Below are 17246 nucleotides of genomic sequence, written 5' to 3'. Positions count from 1 at the left end.
TGGATCTTTATAAACTCCAGGAACAACAAAGTGAATGGTATAGCCTACAGTCTCTTCTGAGTACAGAAGTGTTAAACAATCAGCTAACGGTGTTATCCACTGAGACCAATTATAGCAGAATTGTTGGTCATCAAGGGAGAAATCGGATTCAAAATGCTAAGACTATGTGGGGACATGGAGTAATAGTTACTCTTCCTGTTACGCATGACAAGTGCCTTAGGGAGAAGGATTCCCCAGATTACTTCACTGGACAGATGTGGAAAGGCTTACTTCCCATCTGCATAAGTACTGTAACCTTCAAAGGTGATCAAAGTGATTCTTATTCGGATGGGCTGCGATCACTTGGAAACAAGTCATTGGTCATTCGGCTGTCACCTAACTTAACGACAAATGTCGAATCATCTACACAAACACATCGGACCTTTCCCCCAGCTAGAGCTCCCAAAACTTCAAGAGGGGTGAAGCACAGTTCTCAAATCTACTGTGATTTGTGCATTTAATAGGTCAAAACAATGTTATTCGGGTTGACATTTAAGAAAAATTTGATGATTAGAGGAATTAAAGAGCTCGAGCATATTATTATTCCAAACGTAGTGTATTTTACCGCCTCTAGTCGTTCGTGTTGTACAGAAAAGTTGCCTTTTCCTCCTCAAAATAGCTATTCAATTTCTTCCATTTTTAGTACCAGCCTCAGCGCCGACCATTGCCGATCTAACCAGATGCAGAACACTCATTTTGCTTTTGATATTGGTGGATGAAAGCTTCTTTTACCCATTAGGATTATCGGTTATTCTCATGGCTCTAAATTCAAATGCACCATCCACCCACCTTCTTTTAAGCGCAATTACTGGGAATAAAAGGTGCTTGCTCTGTAAAGCCCTTACTGATTCCTATTCTTAATATGGATAGATGCACTTCGACACTGCTGATTTCAATAAAGTTATCTCCCAGTGGCGCTCTTAAACGCCCCTTTTCAATTAGTCACGGAAAAAGAGCGTGATCGCATTGTGGACAAAGAGAAGACGACGTTTACATCTTCACAGAGCTAAATTGCCTTGTGTTTTTCTTCAAAGGTGTTTGTGCTTTAGGCGGAAAAAAGTGAATGTCGTTTTTTAAACAACCATTTACATTTCCTGGTCAATTATCATGATCACATGTGAGCTGAGGAGGCAGCAATGCCTTAGTCTATGAACTACGGTATATGAGATAGACAGGATTGAATAAAAGCTGGTTTTGACAATAAACTTATTGATATGCCCACTAGTCCAAAAAATGCCAAAAGGAAAATGAGAACACTAGTCACATTAATATCTGATGTCATAAAGTGGAAAGAGGAGCAAAATCACCTACTGCGAAGTGTTTTTACAGCAACAGTGAGCTCCTGTGCACTGCAAAGAGGCCGATCGAGAGGATCTCCGCGTCGCAGTCCAGGCAATACTTTGGCAGGCTCGCTAATCACGCCCGCGAAGACCACTCCGAAGGCGCCAGCGCCAATTTGGCGACCGAGACGTATGCAGTCGCGCGGCACCTCCCAAGCGGGGTCGCTGGGAATCTTGTAGGCGCTCGGCTTGCCTTCTGCTTCACCACCATTCTCACCGCCTCCACCACCGTCACCTCCTGCGGTGACTGACGCGTCCACCTGAATTATCACAGCTGGCACCTAGGTGATACATCGGGCTATTTGAATATAAACGGTAGTAGTTAACCAACACTAGGAGAGGATGGGCTAGTCTTTTAAGCTTGAGTCCCCAGTTTACCAAAAGTTCATGGAATCAAGGGATAGATTGAGGAGAGATTGATATTCCATGATTTAGCAAAGTGGTAAAGGGAAACAAATACTACACATTACTTTGACATGCTACCTCTATTCTTTAACTATTTTGCATTATCATAAAGTTGCTGAAGCATTTGAGACTTGTAGATGTTTTGGAAGCAAACGCTATTCTGATCAATTCCATCCGAAGAGTTTTTGAACTTATCCGACTGACATTTCTTTGTCTGCGGTAACAATGCTTATCAATAATACGTTTTGGAATACGTTTTGTAGTTTGTTTCATAACAAACGTTTTTTTAACGATGCGGCATCGTAAGCTAGAAATACATGCCTTAGTAGACAGCAGAAATACAAGGTTTTAATTTGGGGTTCCCGCGAAGCCAGTAGATCTCGAATAAGACAAGGCCTCATATTTAACGAAGTTATTGGAAGTACTGCAGCACAATTTTAGCATGAAACATGGAAATGATTTCTAATAAACTACTTTATCACTCTTGAAGACCTGGTACCCACCTGAAGATTTCTTCCTACTCTGGAGCATGCACCACCAGATCGTATTCCAACGTAGGAGGCTGTTGAAGCATTGGTAGCATCCTTGGCTACCTGATGGGAGCAATTGTGAAAGGGAGGTGCAGACCACGGGTACAGTAGGTTAGTCTCCCTCACCACCTTGTTGGCCGCTTTGCTCCACTTTTTGGACCCAAACAGAAAGAGAGGAAGTTGCTGTCGACGCCAGGCTAGAAATACCAGGGCTGTCAGAGTCACGAGGAGAATTGCTAGCAGGAGACAGATAAAGGTGAGGGCTGAAGGACTTGTGAACACCTCCAAAGTGCGTTCGCGGAAGGGCTTTGTGGATGCCAGAGCGCTGAGGCCTGATGAAACAATAGAGAGGAAAAGGCGTTGCGTCTCTTGACATTGGTAGAGAGTCCATTTAGTGAACAAAATCATTTGCAAAAATGCATTCATTTGTAAAGAAGAAAGTGCGTGTGAGTCAGCTCCGACTTTAAGACTATTAATTATGATATGAAGTCTGCATGCCATCGTTGTAGCGCATTAGCAAGGGCTACAGTTGTTAGTGGTGCAGTCAATGGTTGAACCCCCTCATTTCCGTCTAATGGAAGTACATTTTACGGAGTCCTAATGGTCATCCCTTAAAACCACATGCATTTACCTCGATGTGGACTAGAAGAGGCAAAAACAGAGTGAAAATGCCCTCCCACTACGTGATAATACATGGAGAGTCGAAATGATTCCCACCTCCGTTTTCCCTTTTACGTGGGCTAGATAAGGGCTAGAGATGAAACCGGCTAATTCAACTTCTTGAAAATGCCTTCTATTGCATATGCACTGCCTCTGCATCACCCGAAAATCCCCTTTGTAAGTGCTTTTGAGGGAATATCAAAATTAGAAAGGATATTTGAAGTCCAATTTCGGAATTGAGAGTTAGTTTATAGGCTGAGTAAAGGAAAACGGATTCATGGTCCAAGCAATAATTTGGCATGCAGATGGTAATTTTAAACTAGACATGTTTGGGGTTTAAAGCCAAACCTTTTGTAGTGATTTGCTCCCCTGTAGTTTAACCAAAAATCTGTCATTACTTTGAAATCAAGCTATTTTTTTTTGTGTAAAAAGGAAGAGCTAAAAATTTATGCAGTAAAAGGGAAAGTAACAAGTGTCATGAGCCACCAAGAATCCATTTATCTAATCCCCTTGTATTTGTAAACAAAAACAGTCTCTATTATACTTTTGTAGGCCTGAGATATTGAAGCAGGTCAATTGTAGGAAAATTTATTTTCTCCGCAGTTCACATCATCTCCAAGAATGTTGAGCTGTTGAAAATAAGACGGATGTTACAGGAATTCACAGAACCATTTGAAAAAGGCGACCCATTCCAGCGCGTTTTTGGCTCGTAATAGGCCTTTTCAAACATTTTGCAATTCAAACAAACCTTTGTTTGCTAAAGTAGTATCCTTTTAAAAATGGGTTTTTTGGCTGATCATGATCTAGAAACCAAAAAGCCTCTGGAACGAAACGCCAGAATTCTGTGTATTGGCGGTAAGTCTGGATTGACTGATTGAATCTCACATCAATTTGCATCAACCAAGAAGCCAGCACGTGGGTTTCCAGTAATGTCCGACACCTTCTGACCGAATTAACAGAAGACGATTGCCTTTGAAAAGAGGTAGGGTAGTAAACGATAGTGTCAGCAAATGTGAATCGTAACTCCAGTGAACATGAATGAAGCACACATGATGTTCTTTTTCTGTCACGTATTGTCTGCTTGATAATTTAATTCACATCACCGGCCGAGCTTAAACATGAAAATGCACTGATGTAAGATTCATGAACTACCATTTTGCAACGACGGATTAAGGCTGTGAAGAGAATGATAAGCAGTCAAAAGTCGGCGTGTCCAAATGGAAGAAGCAATTTGCAATCTCAAAGGCAGCAAAAGTTGTAAGCCAGCCCTTTGAACAACCTAAGGTTGTGTAACACCAGAAGACATAAACGAAGACAAGTTATGAAACAAGGGAAAGAGAGGTATCACCCACTGGCACAATCCTCCACCTGGAGGAACATGTAACTCCATCGGGCTGCGTGCATGTTAGGCACTGAAGCCACGCAGAGGTAGCCACCAGTGTCGTTCATACCGACGGAGTGGAGTTTGTACTTCAGGTGTCGGCTCTTGGCCTTCCTTCTGGTGGATGTCTACAACAAGGCCGCATCATCTTAATGCTCTCATCGCATTGTTCGAGTGTGTAAAAGGCAAAAGAGTGAATTAAAATGGGTATCTATCACAAGTATGTACAAAATCAGTGATTCGCAGACCGTGCTGCAATAGGTATTTATTAGTAACAATAAAATTTAGTCAGACTAATACCTTTAAAATAAGGTAGAATTTATTTGAGATTTCATGCAATGCTTCGCGATTTAAGAGATTTAACCTTAAGAAATACATTATTTTAGCTGACCGTGATATTCTTACAGCTTTTTAAGTAAAAGGAATGGAGATAATTATTGTCGGCATGAAAGACGCTACAAAATTTTCACTGCCTATATTCTATGATAAGTTTAGTGGAAACCATGAGGTTCAATATTTACGCGCAACATCATTTGTCTTCTAGGCTTAATGGGTGATCCCGAATAGGGCTTATATTCCAAATTATTGTCTGGGGGAGGTAGAATGGAATTTGAAAACACACAGCAAAGTTGCAAATGCATTTTTGATCACATGCCTTTTGGACCACCCAAAGTGAAGTAGACGCACGCACCCTTTCTTTGACCAGCCGCCAATGTAATTATTCAATTTAAATTTTTGTAAACCGAGAGCTCCCAACTAGGCGCGATGTTCTCTCGAGTCACCTTCCCATCCCCCCGTGCCCCAGACACCATGCACACACCTAGGTGTGTACACTTGTGACAGCAGTGATGGCCGCGTTTGCAGTGAATTGAGCCGCATGGGGACGATTCCAACCAGCGTTCTTAACAAGTTATTGTAATCATCACTGTCTTTTAATGACGCACGTATCCCACTGCCTCTGCAGGATCTGGATATTAACGAATATCTGCATTATACACGTGACACTTGTAGATATGATAGCCAGTTTACTGGTAGCCTTGCATCCATAACACCATCCACAACGCATGTTGTTGACGCGATTTGTTGAAGTCATACACGGATTCAAAGCATTGAAATATTTTGATTCTGATTAGTCAATTTATAAGGGTAAAAAGAACAAAAAACAAAAGTATCATTTTAAAAAGTGGATGTTGCGCATTCAGTGATACAAATCTGAAAGGATGGTCAATTTACGCAAAAAAATAGTATTTAGTGGCCTTTGTTTTGTTTGACCGGAGGAATAGGGTCTAGTAATTCTGAAGTTTGAGCATTATAAACTTCTCACGAAAACTACGTTTTCCGCACATTTTTTACTGTTGAATTATGAGCCTATTCGACACTGCAATGGTGGCGAACATGACCATCTGACGTTTCCGTTCCAGTACTAAGAGAACCAAGGATAACTTTCACATGCCCTTCTCTTGCGGAAGATCCTTGCAGATGCCTTCGCGTGGGGTAATTTTGGTGCAGGTACTTTTTCTGGAAGTTCTATTGCCACTTAAACAAGGGATAAGGTTAAAACCTTGCAATTTTTTATTTTGGTTAAAATATTCCCCAAATGAAATCATTTACGTTATGTCCAAATCGCAACATTGAGACGGGTGATTAAAAGACTTAGTTCTCTACTTAAAAATATTTTTCCATTAAAACAGTTGCCTAGTTTGATGTGGTCTTGAAATAGCCCAAGTGCTTTTTATTTTGCCTTTAAAATCATAAGTTATCGAGTTTTACTGACTACAGCGTTAGGAAAGACAAAAAATTTGACTGTCAGCTTTGGAAGTCAAAACCCACATCACAAGCCAGCAAAAAGCACAGCAGTAAAAGCCGACTGCAAGCGAGTAAAAAATGTGGGTGCAATGCCTTTTTTGTGGAAAGATGGCCTATTTGTTTTAGAACGCGGTCTGCAAAACATTGTGTTTCAGAACATACGAAGTCCAATATACTACCTAAATCGGGAATACAATTTTACTACGCTTACTTTGTAGGAAAACACGAGGTACCAGTGACTAAGGTGACGCCATATTTTATGCCTTTCTTTTAACCCTTTAAGTGGGAGTCAAATTGGCTTAAAGGTCTACCGTTTATTCACGCCACAGTACTTGAAACAAACCACTTTTATGCAATTTGATTTGCAGAAGTAAGCAAGTCTTTTTTTTTGTATTTTTTTAGTTAAACAGACCTGTATAACTCGGGTATTGGTGTTCCTGAAGTCGATGCCTGTTCCATGATTGTTCGCATCTTCAAGACTGGAAAGTGTGAAGAGGGGATCTAGTCGGTAAAGAGTTAAATTGATGCCATAGTTGATGGGCTCCGCGCGGCATTGGAATTCAAAATTCTGTCCCACACACACCGTGCTGTTCATGTTGAAGTCGAGGGAGAAGGGTGGCGCATAAAAGTAGATCGGAATATCTGGAGAAAAGGAAATAGTCACAGTGTGTAAATGTCTATGCAGGGGAAACCTGATCTTCATCCCGACATACAGTGCCTAATACTAATACCACTGCGCCATTTTTTAATGGAACTGACGAGGTTGCGCCCTTTACACCGTGTCAAGAAGAATTTGAGGAGCAAATGCAATAGCTGTTTGTTGCATTAAAGTTCACTACTCCTTCTACGCGGCTCCAGAATTTGCGGCACATAAGAGTAGCTCAGTAAAAAGTATTTTATAAGAAAAAGTACGCATTCTTCAATTCGGAAAGACGCCTCCTAACAGAGATACTGCTACAGATAAGCTTTGAAACAAGGAAGCCGTAAAATTTCACTGATAAATTAGGTAGTGGAGTAAGAGGTCTCCATAAAATGGTCATCATTGTCTATAAGAATAAGTGCAATATATTAATTGTTTGTTTAACTCTGCACTTTAAAGATTCGCCTGGCCTCTGAGCCTTGCCAACAACCTCAAGCCCTACTGTACTTCGGCATTACATACTCTGAAAGACCATTACGTCTTTTTTCTTCTTTGGAAAAGTCTCGAGGCGCTACATTAGAATCCGACGTTCCCATTTCAAGGGTTTTAAATGCTTTAGAACTGGTTCATAGCAAATGCTTCAAGTTGTTAGCTCAATAAAGCAATTATCTTTCGATCAAAAAACATATTACTCACCCAAATTCCAGAATTAGTGATATCAAAACAAAAAAACAATTATGGATAGCCTACCTCTTCAAATGTTTTTCTGGTTATAAACCACATATTTACAACGTGAGAGTGGCGGTCCATGGATCAACAGACAATAGCTCTGCTCTTTTTTCGTCCTAACAACCTACCAGTCAAACGTACAGTAGGGCCATCATGTACGTGGAATAACTAAGGTAGCAGTTCGTAAAAGTACCCATAAACTCGGAAAATTTACCCATAGAGGTGAGTGAGGAGCAGAAAATTAGAAGCCACTTTCTTATCACACACATTCAAAGGATTGAACGTCTTGCTCCGCTCTGGAGACCATCAAAAACATCTCCGTTAAATGCGGATTCCTTTGAAAGGGAAACAGAAATCTCGAATTTTTGAAAATTTTACGGCCTTTTTTTACCCCACAACTGTCAGACATGGTTTGTTCGCAAAGTAATGAAACCCAAATATGCATAAAATACTTGTGGATGAGGCAATTAAACAACCCACCAGTATTAGTGGGAAAAAGTATTCAGTGCAATGCACCGACAGACATTAAGAGACTGTCGATTCAAAAAAACTGTAATAATTATGCACTAAGTACCATTTAAAAGCCGCACGGATAAATTCTAGGGCACCCTCTCAACGGTTATTAAAAGAATAGCAACATGATTTACTAGTACCTTAGTGACCATCCCCAGGTAGACATAATCAAGTCCGTGCACAAAGTAAAAATGTTACGTTTCAATAGACTGTTGGCGTTTGAAATGAATGCCTGCTTGATTTTCAGGGCAGCTCTACCCTTACACAAAATGGGTAACATACAGCAATGCATTAAAACCAAAAATAGAGCGATTAAGACAAGTATAAAAGCACGAAGAAGGGTTTGAGGACAAAGTGGAAAGAATGCAGTTGCATGCACGTTGTCTGTTCACGCTACTCCGACATGCTAATTAGCACCATAAAAAGAAATTTCACAACACCGAATACACAAAGCAACAAATCTCCTACGGGGTGCAAGTCCAGGTTATGTGATACATATGAAACGGTTTATATAGGAATTTCATGTCGGCATTCAAAAGGGAATGATAACTTCTCCCACTACTAAACATTAATTATAGTAAGTGAAATATATACATGATTTTTCTAAGGCTTCTAAGCACTATGCTTTAGGACACCTGTCTTGGCATCTTGGAAATGACTTCGCTAAAACTGTATACCAATTTTAATCGTGGATATTATGCTTTCTGCTCGATCATCACATGCTTCCTGGAGCCCTCTTATATCAATAAGAAGGACGTTTTTGAGTGCTAAAAATTTACTGATCTTTTCTACTTTTGACGCTGTAGTCGTAGGAAATAGAGGGGTATTACAGCTAGAGCCAATGTCCAAATTTATGGTGAATGAAACGGATTGTGATAAGAGGTCCAAAACACAACGAAATCGGGGAGTTTCTATTGGTTAAAACACATTACCCAGTGTTAATGAAGTGATGACACTGCGTTCATCAAAGTATTCATCCACTTTTTATAGCCAGGAAGTTAGCTTAAAGCAATAGCTGACGATCCTGCACACATTTGCAGATTTTTCTTTTCACTTTGAGTAAAGCGATAGCAGAACTCAACGAATGACGTTGTTAAGATAAAAAAAGTAGTGTTCTAACAGAAAGCGAAATTATGGTTATAAGAGTGTATCGGTTGGTTGCTTTTGGCATCTACTTCAACTGTATTGAGTAATTCCATATGGAAAGAGTCCCTCCTCCTTGACCATATCAGCTAGAATAATCAAGCGGGAAAGAAATCATTCTGTCCCTTTTACAAGACACAAAATAAATGAATCTCCTCCGTAAATGCAATGACAATCTATGCCGTGGCTCAATTTTGCTCATCGGAGCAACAGAAAGGTATCTTGGGAAATTGCCTTCTTTTCTGCATTCATTCTCACCATTGTGTACTTTATAAATGAAAATGGATGTTAAGCACAATTTTCAAAACTTAATGCAGCCATCCATCAGTCTGAAAAGATGGTAAATGGGTTGGACTGTGAGCCTCTACAACAGACGTCTCTCCTCCTGCCTCCGTGTCATGAAGCCACATCAATTAATGGGACAGTCGCGTCACTGGGACTCAGTAGACCTTTTAAACTTTGATATATGCGTGATTTAAGTTATTCATTTCTGCATTGGGCGATAAACCAACTTTTAAAGTTGTAATCAATTGGCAACTTTTGTTTTGCTCAAAATAATGACAAGCAAGCTTTCATTTGGCAGGGAATGCGAGTAGTATTCAGAGGGAAGGAATCTACACTAAAGACGCCGGCACGACCTTCCGTGATTAGAGCAAACGGCAGCTTATTTAAGTGAAAGCATGCATTTAAAATAGGGAAGATATTTACAAATGCTAATTTAATGCACAACTTTGTGACACTTTTACCTAAAACGACCAAAAGTCTAAATACACATGCTAAATGATTTCGCCTTGTCACTGCAATCCGGCCCCTCCCTCAAACATGCACATTTTAGTTTTTGAGAGCAATGGAATGTGCCCACTTCTTCCACAAATTCCGTTCTGCCCCAAAACAGGTTATTTTATCCGGTATTGGGGATGTTTGTACAGGCTAAGGGCTGCCGAAGCAAATACCTTTCAGCGGCAGCAGAAACTTTAGCACTGCAGCCGCTGCTGGTGGTGCTGCTACTGTTTCTGTTATCTTCACGTCTGATGGCAGGTAGTCACGGAGTGTTTTGCGAAACAGCGCACACACTGACTCTCAAACATCGCTTCACTCCATGACAGGTTTGTCGTGTAACAAATGTCAAAATTGTGTTCTCAGTCACATCTCCTCCTCCCGATTGAATTCACGTCCCCCACTCCCTTCTCTCCCCCTAATCTAAAGCCTAAAGTGAGTGTTGACCTTTTCGTGGAACAAAACAGTTTAGCTTTCTTGGAATAACCGTAAATTCCAAGACGACAAACGTAGAAGGTCTATTGATTTAAGGCTTCAGCATTTAGTAGAAAATAAAAGGTTCCACGCAGACCGGAAGCGAAGATTACATTTGCGGTGCAATATAATATTACTGCGGTCCTTTAATAGATTCGGCTAAATTAGATGAATACACAACATTTCCTATGAATTGCTTTATTTCCACATGACAACTGCAATCCGACGGGTAGTACAACTTTAAATGCTTGGAAGTATTTACTCTTAAATGAGTGAAAGTAGAAACGGTGACGACGCTACTTGAATGACCCTACAATTACCCGGCATAAGATTAATTTGGATAGAACCTGATAGCTGCCTTTAGTTCCATTTGGATAGGACTACGCTAATGTGGCTACCAAGAGCTTACTTATTTTGAAGCAAGAATTTTGCAGGTTGGATAGTTGCGGCATCAATTTTTTAAGCATTGTTTAGATTGTGTAGGTCATGCCCCCATCCCGTGTCGGGGTAAATGTCCACCAGGTCAGTGTGCAGCTACAACCAATTTATAATATCCTTTTGGACAACCAAGGCAAAGTGACTTAAACTCCGAACGCTGCATCTGATTTACGGGTATTGTTGGCACACTAAAAACACTAGCTGTTCCAAAATTATAGGAGCTTCATTTTGGTAAAAGTGGAATGTTGCATAGTCTCAAGTTTGTCTTGGTCACGTGCAGACTACAGAACATGGAACTGTTTCTATTTTAAACACTACCATTCCAATATTTTTCTATAAGATACTTGGTGGAAATTTGAAATGCAATCCTTGGGAATTTTGCTTTACGAATAAATAAGGGGTAAACCGCTTTTAAGGCATGGAAATCACTCCGAGAAATAGCTGATGATCTCCCAGTTTTCCACTACAGACCCTCGAGACACATTTAGCATGTCAAATATAGGATTGAAACTTTAAAAGGGTAAAAGTGGCGGAATTATAAAAACTGTATAACAGAGGTCGAACAATATTCCTTTTGGCGAAGACGTTGAATGCAAGTTCTAAATGATAAAGAATTTGGTACGGATATCACAATATGCATTATTCAGACCTGGAAAGAAGTCTACCCCTAACTCCGAGGTTCATAGTAAATTCATGCGAGATGTAGAAAATATTTTGTCAAAAAAATTTAGCAATAAAAAGATTGCTTTATGAGCTTAGCTGTATACGCAACTGTTCGCACCGAACCAAAAAAACATGATTATGTGCACTGTAGTTGTACTAACCAAACACACGCATATGTGATTTGACCGTCGCTTGAAAAAACACAAGCCTTCGGAATTAGAAAACTAGTTGGCTATGCGTTCCGCCTGGAACTTCAAGCCAAGGGATTCGTCTGCCCACAGCAGCGCCAACATCTGGAATGTTCAGCTACAGCACACTTTTGAACGGCCTCCTCTTACTAGCCCAGCGAATGCATGATTCATTGCACTGGAATATTTTTCTTAATTTTCCATTGTTTTTCTATGTGATAATGTCGGATATTCACACGGCTCCAAATAAAAGCTACCGATAATACAAAAAAATTAAAAACAGCGACTGTTGGAAGGATTATAAAATTGCTTCAGTACACTTCCACCCGTCCACGAGCTCTCAAGCATAATATGAATTCAATTTCTGATCTCCATATTGTTGACATGAAGTAGTTCTGTTGGCAAGACCCAAGATAAGTTTCATCCATTTTTGAAGTACGCTATGCTAATGCGAAATCTCATTCTTAATTGTGTTAAAAAACTGTACTCCTCCTCGACTCGAACATCCGGGAGGTGGTGATAACAATCAGCTCTTACAGCTTTATCGTAACTTTTTGAAGACTACGCAATACTTTTTTTACTGCTACTTTATCTAAACTCTCCCTACAGGACATTCAACTTTAACCTCTGTTAAAACACTCCAACTATTTCCAGCACGGTTTATTAATCTGCACCTAGAACTTGCAATGGGATACAAAAAGCAACATCGACACTGTCAAAAGTGCCATCAATATTTTGTGTGTGGACTTACAACTGCATCTGAGTCAAGTATGAATACATAAATCCCAGTTTACAAGGAGGTAGCAACGCAGCACGGTGTCCTTCTTACGTTACACGAGGGTGTGTGTGTGTGTGTGTGTGCGGTTGTGTAGTTAGAGGGCGGCCCAGAGCCTGCTCACACACCATTCAGGGACGGATGTCCAAAAATCGGTTAGTGCGCTTTACACCCACCTACTCCAGTGGAGTTTGCCTTTCTTCCGAGACCAAAAGTGCGCACTCAGAACCCACTCAAAACTGCATTTCGACCCACAATGCTTCAGAATTCAGTTGTGGGGTTTTCGGCCAAATTGATGGAACTAAGCAAACGGCCACTATTAATTTTGGTGCTAAAAGGAACTGTTGAAACGGTGGACAGCGTTGTATTCAGTAATTCAGTATATGTAAAATGATGTTTAGCATCCATTTCCTCTAGAGAGATTGGTTAGTTAATCGACGAAATTCCGCTATAGTGATACATTCCACTACTATTCACCGACTTCTCTTTGCGGTTGTGGTTAAGGCTAAGGAAAAAACTGGGAGAATAACCTTGACCACACTTTGGCGCGTTTTCAATGTAAGTTTTTTTTTCATACTACCTGGCCAACTGTTGGCTGCAGATTATCTACCGATGTGCTGATAAATGATGTTACGCGGGTCTATGTGTGCACCCACGTACAGGGAAAAAGAAGGAAACACATTATTAATCACATGCCAGAAGGAAGCACTTGATCCGGATGGAAGTGCTTATTACAGCAACTATACTTAACCCTACATTCCTTATAATAGTCCAAACATAAAATGTATCAAGGTGGTTTCCTAAGAATACTCATCATGAAGTTATTTAACTTACAACCCCGAACGGGAGATGCAGTGCACCCCTGATAACTTTTATGCAGCAAATGACACCAAACAAGAATCGAGATTAATGATTTTCATTAGAAGAAACCAGCGTACTTCCTTATTCGAAATCACAGGGAACTTTCAAAGATACTCCCACCTTTCAAAATGTTGCAGGAACCTTCCACTTTTAAAATTGCAGTACTCACATAGCATATTTAAAAATGTGAATAGTCAGAAAAAATTTGAGATATACATATCCAGTCCAAATTGCTTAGACTAAATGGGCGTTTATTTGTAAGAGGGAATTAGGAACTAACACGGTGATGGCGCCAACTTACAGGCCACAACTTTTATGGAGGTTTTACGACTTTTATTTGCCTAGGAAGTCATTCCACCGTGTGACATTCGAGGTGGCAAAGCTAAAATCACCATTATTCGCTCGCAATGAAATTCGAGCCTGTCCTAATAGCTTTTTAGAGGTACCGGAAAATTGGGGACCTCGTAACTAGTGAGCATTAAATGCGGGTTGGCAACTCTCTTATTATGCTTCAGTCAACTATTCAGTAACCACAAGATTCCTGATATAGCTATACAAAGCATGATTTGACCCATCACAGAATAAATATTCTGGTATTCTACTGAGGAATATAAAGGTAGCCTATAGTAGCTTAAGCAGAACTACAGCACTTTAGTTTAAAACAGCCTGAATCGTACTAATGTCAAATGCTAACTACATAATCTTTTTGTCTATAGAATGTAAATCAGGAGAAAGCGGAGAAACCTTCTATCCCAAGAAAACATTACCAATAGAACAATATTTATGCATTGCTATATTCAGTCGAAGTTTTCATCAAATTTTCGCTTGAAAACTCATACTGTTGTAAATTGTTGAAGTTTAACAAGTATATACATTGCATGATTTTTGATAAAAGCCTTATTCAACAGTTACATACTTTTGAACTATCGAAGTGAGTGATAGTTAAGCCTTGAAAACGAGTCGCTTGGCTTTACTTTAATGTAGCGGATATTTAAGTCACCAAAGTTTAGGGGCCATATAGGAAAGTGCGTTGAGGGAGATGTTAAAGCCTTCCAAGTATGTAAGTGCCAGTGCGTACTGAATTACTGCTATCTGGAAGTAAATAAACAGAATCTTTAGTTTAAAACGAGAATTTATTGAGATACGTTTGTGATTTAACTGATAAAACTCGTGATGAGCAGTTAAATAAACTCTGCTTCCTCAGGCCTAATTAATGTTAAAAAGGAATCAGGAGGCAAGCGAATTTTGCGTGGGTAGTGTATCATGGTAGCTATTCTTGCAGTACAATCGCAAAACGATAATGGAAAAATTACCGTTTGAGCCCATGAAATCTTCTGATGACATCAGGCCATCCGAATGGTCACCGCTCATCGGTTGCCTACAGAACAAAAAAATGTAATAATTGTATTTACTGACAAACTCTTAGTTCAAATACACCGACATTGTACGTTTTACATCAATCTCAATTGCAGAAAATCTTTAGAGACTGCCTAAATACCCAAAGAATAAAAAGCTTTTTACGTAAGAGTGCTACAAGAAATTTGTCTACTTTGCAAAGCCAAGTCAACATTAGTGCTGGGTATTGCAGTTTTTCGGTCCGTTTGGGTCTCAAAATGGACTACACCGTTTTGTAATACGTAGTGCTTGAGGAAAGACCACACCAAGGTTTTCTCACTGATTCTACTAGATTTGCAATATGGAAATGCTACCATGCTTAAACTTTCATTCCAATTCTTCCAATTTGACTAATGCTGATTTTGCGGTGCTTCACGAATTTGGTAAGTTAAAACGGTAATTAAGGGAATTATTAGAACAAAAGCACAAAAACAGCTAAGCTTAAACATAACTTTGAGGGTGAGGATTCACGGATAAGTCAAGGGCATAAGGCGATTTATTCTTTAGGTTGACTGCCAGCTAAGGGTAAAAATAATAAAGCCGGTGGACTCCCACCCCGTTTTACTTAACGGTGGCAAATCATAACATGTGATGTTGAACAGCACATATTCAGACAGTTATTATTCTGATTCTCAAAATTTCGCAGATCAGGGCCTTTTTTAGTCCATCACACCCATACGAGGCGTTGGAATAATCTTATTCTATTAATTAGTACTGAAGCTTAGTCAACTTTGATAGTAGTCGGAACTCCAAAACTAATTTACAAGCTTCCGCTACCGAATTTGGTCTATTTAAAGTGAATGTAGAGGCATGACTTAATTTCCGGAATTTATTTAAATTTGTCAATTGACTGAATGATAAGCAGGCGGCACATTATTGGACGCAATGGTCAGAAAGTGGAATGGTTTCGGGGCCGAACATGAAATTTTCTCTGGTAAGAAAAGAAATAATCATATGTTAATGATGGAGGAACTCACTCTATGTCTAGAAGCAAGGCGGTTTTTAGAATGACTTACTATAACTTTAATAGTGATTCAAACTTGTTATTTAGTAGCGGGTTCAATTTCGGCAATTTTTCCATTTTTGAATTTCAAATGAGAGCTAATAAATATTCTCATCTACTTCCAACGCATTGTCATAAAGTTATGTTTTCCCAAACATTTAATGCAATTCAGTCGCTAGGCAAGTTACACTCACTGCAATTTATGTGACTTCAAACACATATGTCCCTTTGCCGATTTTGAAGCGGATGACACTAACGGCGAACACAGACATTGGAAGGAGAGAACTACAAGGGGCAGACACAAGCACCCCCAGTCTAGTCCTCTGGGGTCCACCACTTTGATGCCTGCAAACCATCCTGTCTGCAATCGGGGCTGTACATGCGCATGTTTGCGTGTGGACACTCAAACGGGTGATAGGCGATACCGCCACAGGACTCAAATTTGAACAACGACAATATGCATGATCGCAATAGCAAAACTCTCTACTACCACCGTCATTACTACTACCGAATTCGGTAAAGCCTAACACCAATAAGCGTAATTCGTGAGGAGGAGTGAACAAAGGGGTCAAGATCTTCTTGTGTGGTTAAGGCTAGTTTGACCCTATCCATGCCACCGTGTTGGTTCGCCTACCCCTACAACACTCCAAATTGCATGTACATAGGATACGTCCAAAACGCAAACCCAACTCTCAGACTACAGCTCCACCGTAGTCATATTGGGATGATTGAGGAAATTCCTAAAATATACTTTTGTATCAAAAAAACAGCAGCATTTTCTGTTTTTTATGGAAAAATGTGAAATCAAATAAATTGGTTTATGGTTTTATTTAAGCAAAAATGTACTACTTTTTCTGACACAAAGTGGTGTTAAATTATTTTAGTGACATTGCAGCCAACTCTGAGTTTGGTGATTCAAGAAAGGACTTGGAGAAAAACAGCTTTACATTAAATAAACTGAAAAGCCATCTTCAGCCTTCTCATTACCACAAATTTGGATTATTTAATTAAAAATGAGGAACACTAGATGCCGCGCACATGTGCAGAGTCTGGAATGTAAATATGGACACCGTGTCAAGCTCGTATTAGGCATACAGATGCAAAATAAAACTCTACGTATTTGACAATAAAATGTGGCACTCTGCAAAGAGACTAACATAAGATTGTGATTATTATGAGTCACGTATTATAAAAGAAGTAGTAAACTTATATTAGGAGGCCCTTATTAAGACCCTGATAAGGTCATACGGAAACGCTAAATTTAAAATAATTTATTTCAGAGGGGGAAGTAATACAATTTCTTGCAATTTTCTGGTGTAATACAGCACAATATCGTAAGGCGAGCGATTCTGGAAAGGAAGGTCAACCTACTTTCCTGACCTCATTGTGTCTGATCAATTCAGGTATTTTACATTAACTTGAGTTCAAAAAATCATAACAATGAAAAAAAAGAAATTTCAATTATCATTAGGTCATCTGTACAACA

General features: G+C 39.7%; 1 protein-coding gene across 1 annotated transcript in view; it reads right to left on the bottom strand. All coding sequences in view use genetic code 11, as the record gives it.

Annotated features, from left to right (window-relative positions):
* The window catches only part of EGR_04208 (Basic fibroblast growth factor receptor), a gene marked incomplete at both ends in the record, with an annotated part of 30083 nt that overhangs the window by 11370 nt on the left and 1467 nt on the right, over positions 1–17246 (bottom strand). The window contains 6 exons of the mRNA XM_024493457.1: positions 1351–1660; positions 2288–2646; positions 4327–4483; positions 6574–6803; positions 10140–10214; positions 14676–14740. Coding sequence (XP_024352158.1) covers positions 1351–1660; positions 2288–2646; positions 4327–4483; positions 6574–6803; positions 10140–10214; positions 14676–14740 — 1196 coding nt within the window. The remainder of the gene's footprint in view (positions 1–1350; positions 1661–2287; positions 2647–4326; positions 4484–6573; positions 6804–10139; positions 10215–14675; positions 14741–17246) is intronic.

The sequence above is a fragment of the Echinococcus granulosus genome, assembly GCF_000524195.1.
Source record: "Echinococcus granulosus chromosome Unknown EG_S00025, whole genome shotgun sequence".
NCBI classification, from domain to species: domain Eukaryota; kingdom Metazoa; phylum Platyhelminthes; class Cestoda; order Cyclophyllidea; family Taeniidae; genus Echinococcus; species Echinococcus granulosus.
Note: the sequence above shows the minus strand (reverse complement) of the source record. Positions and strands in the feature narration are given on the sequence as shown.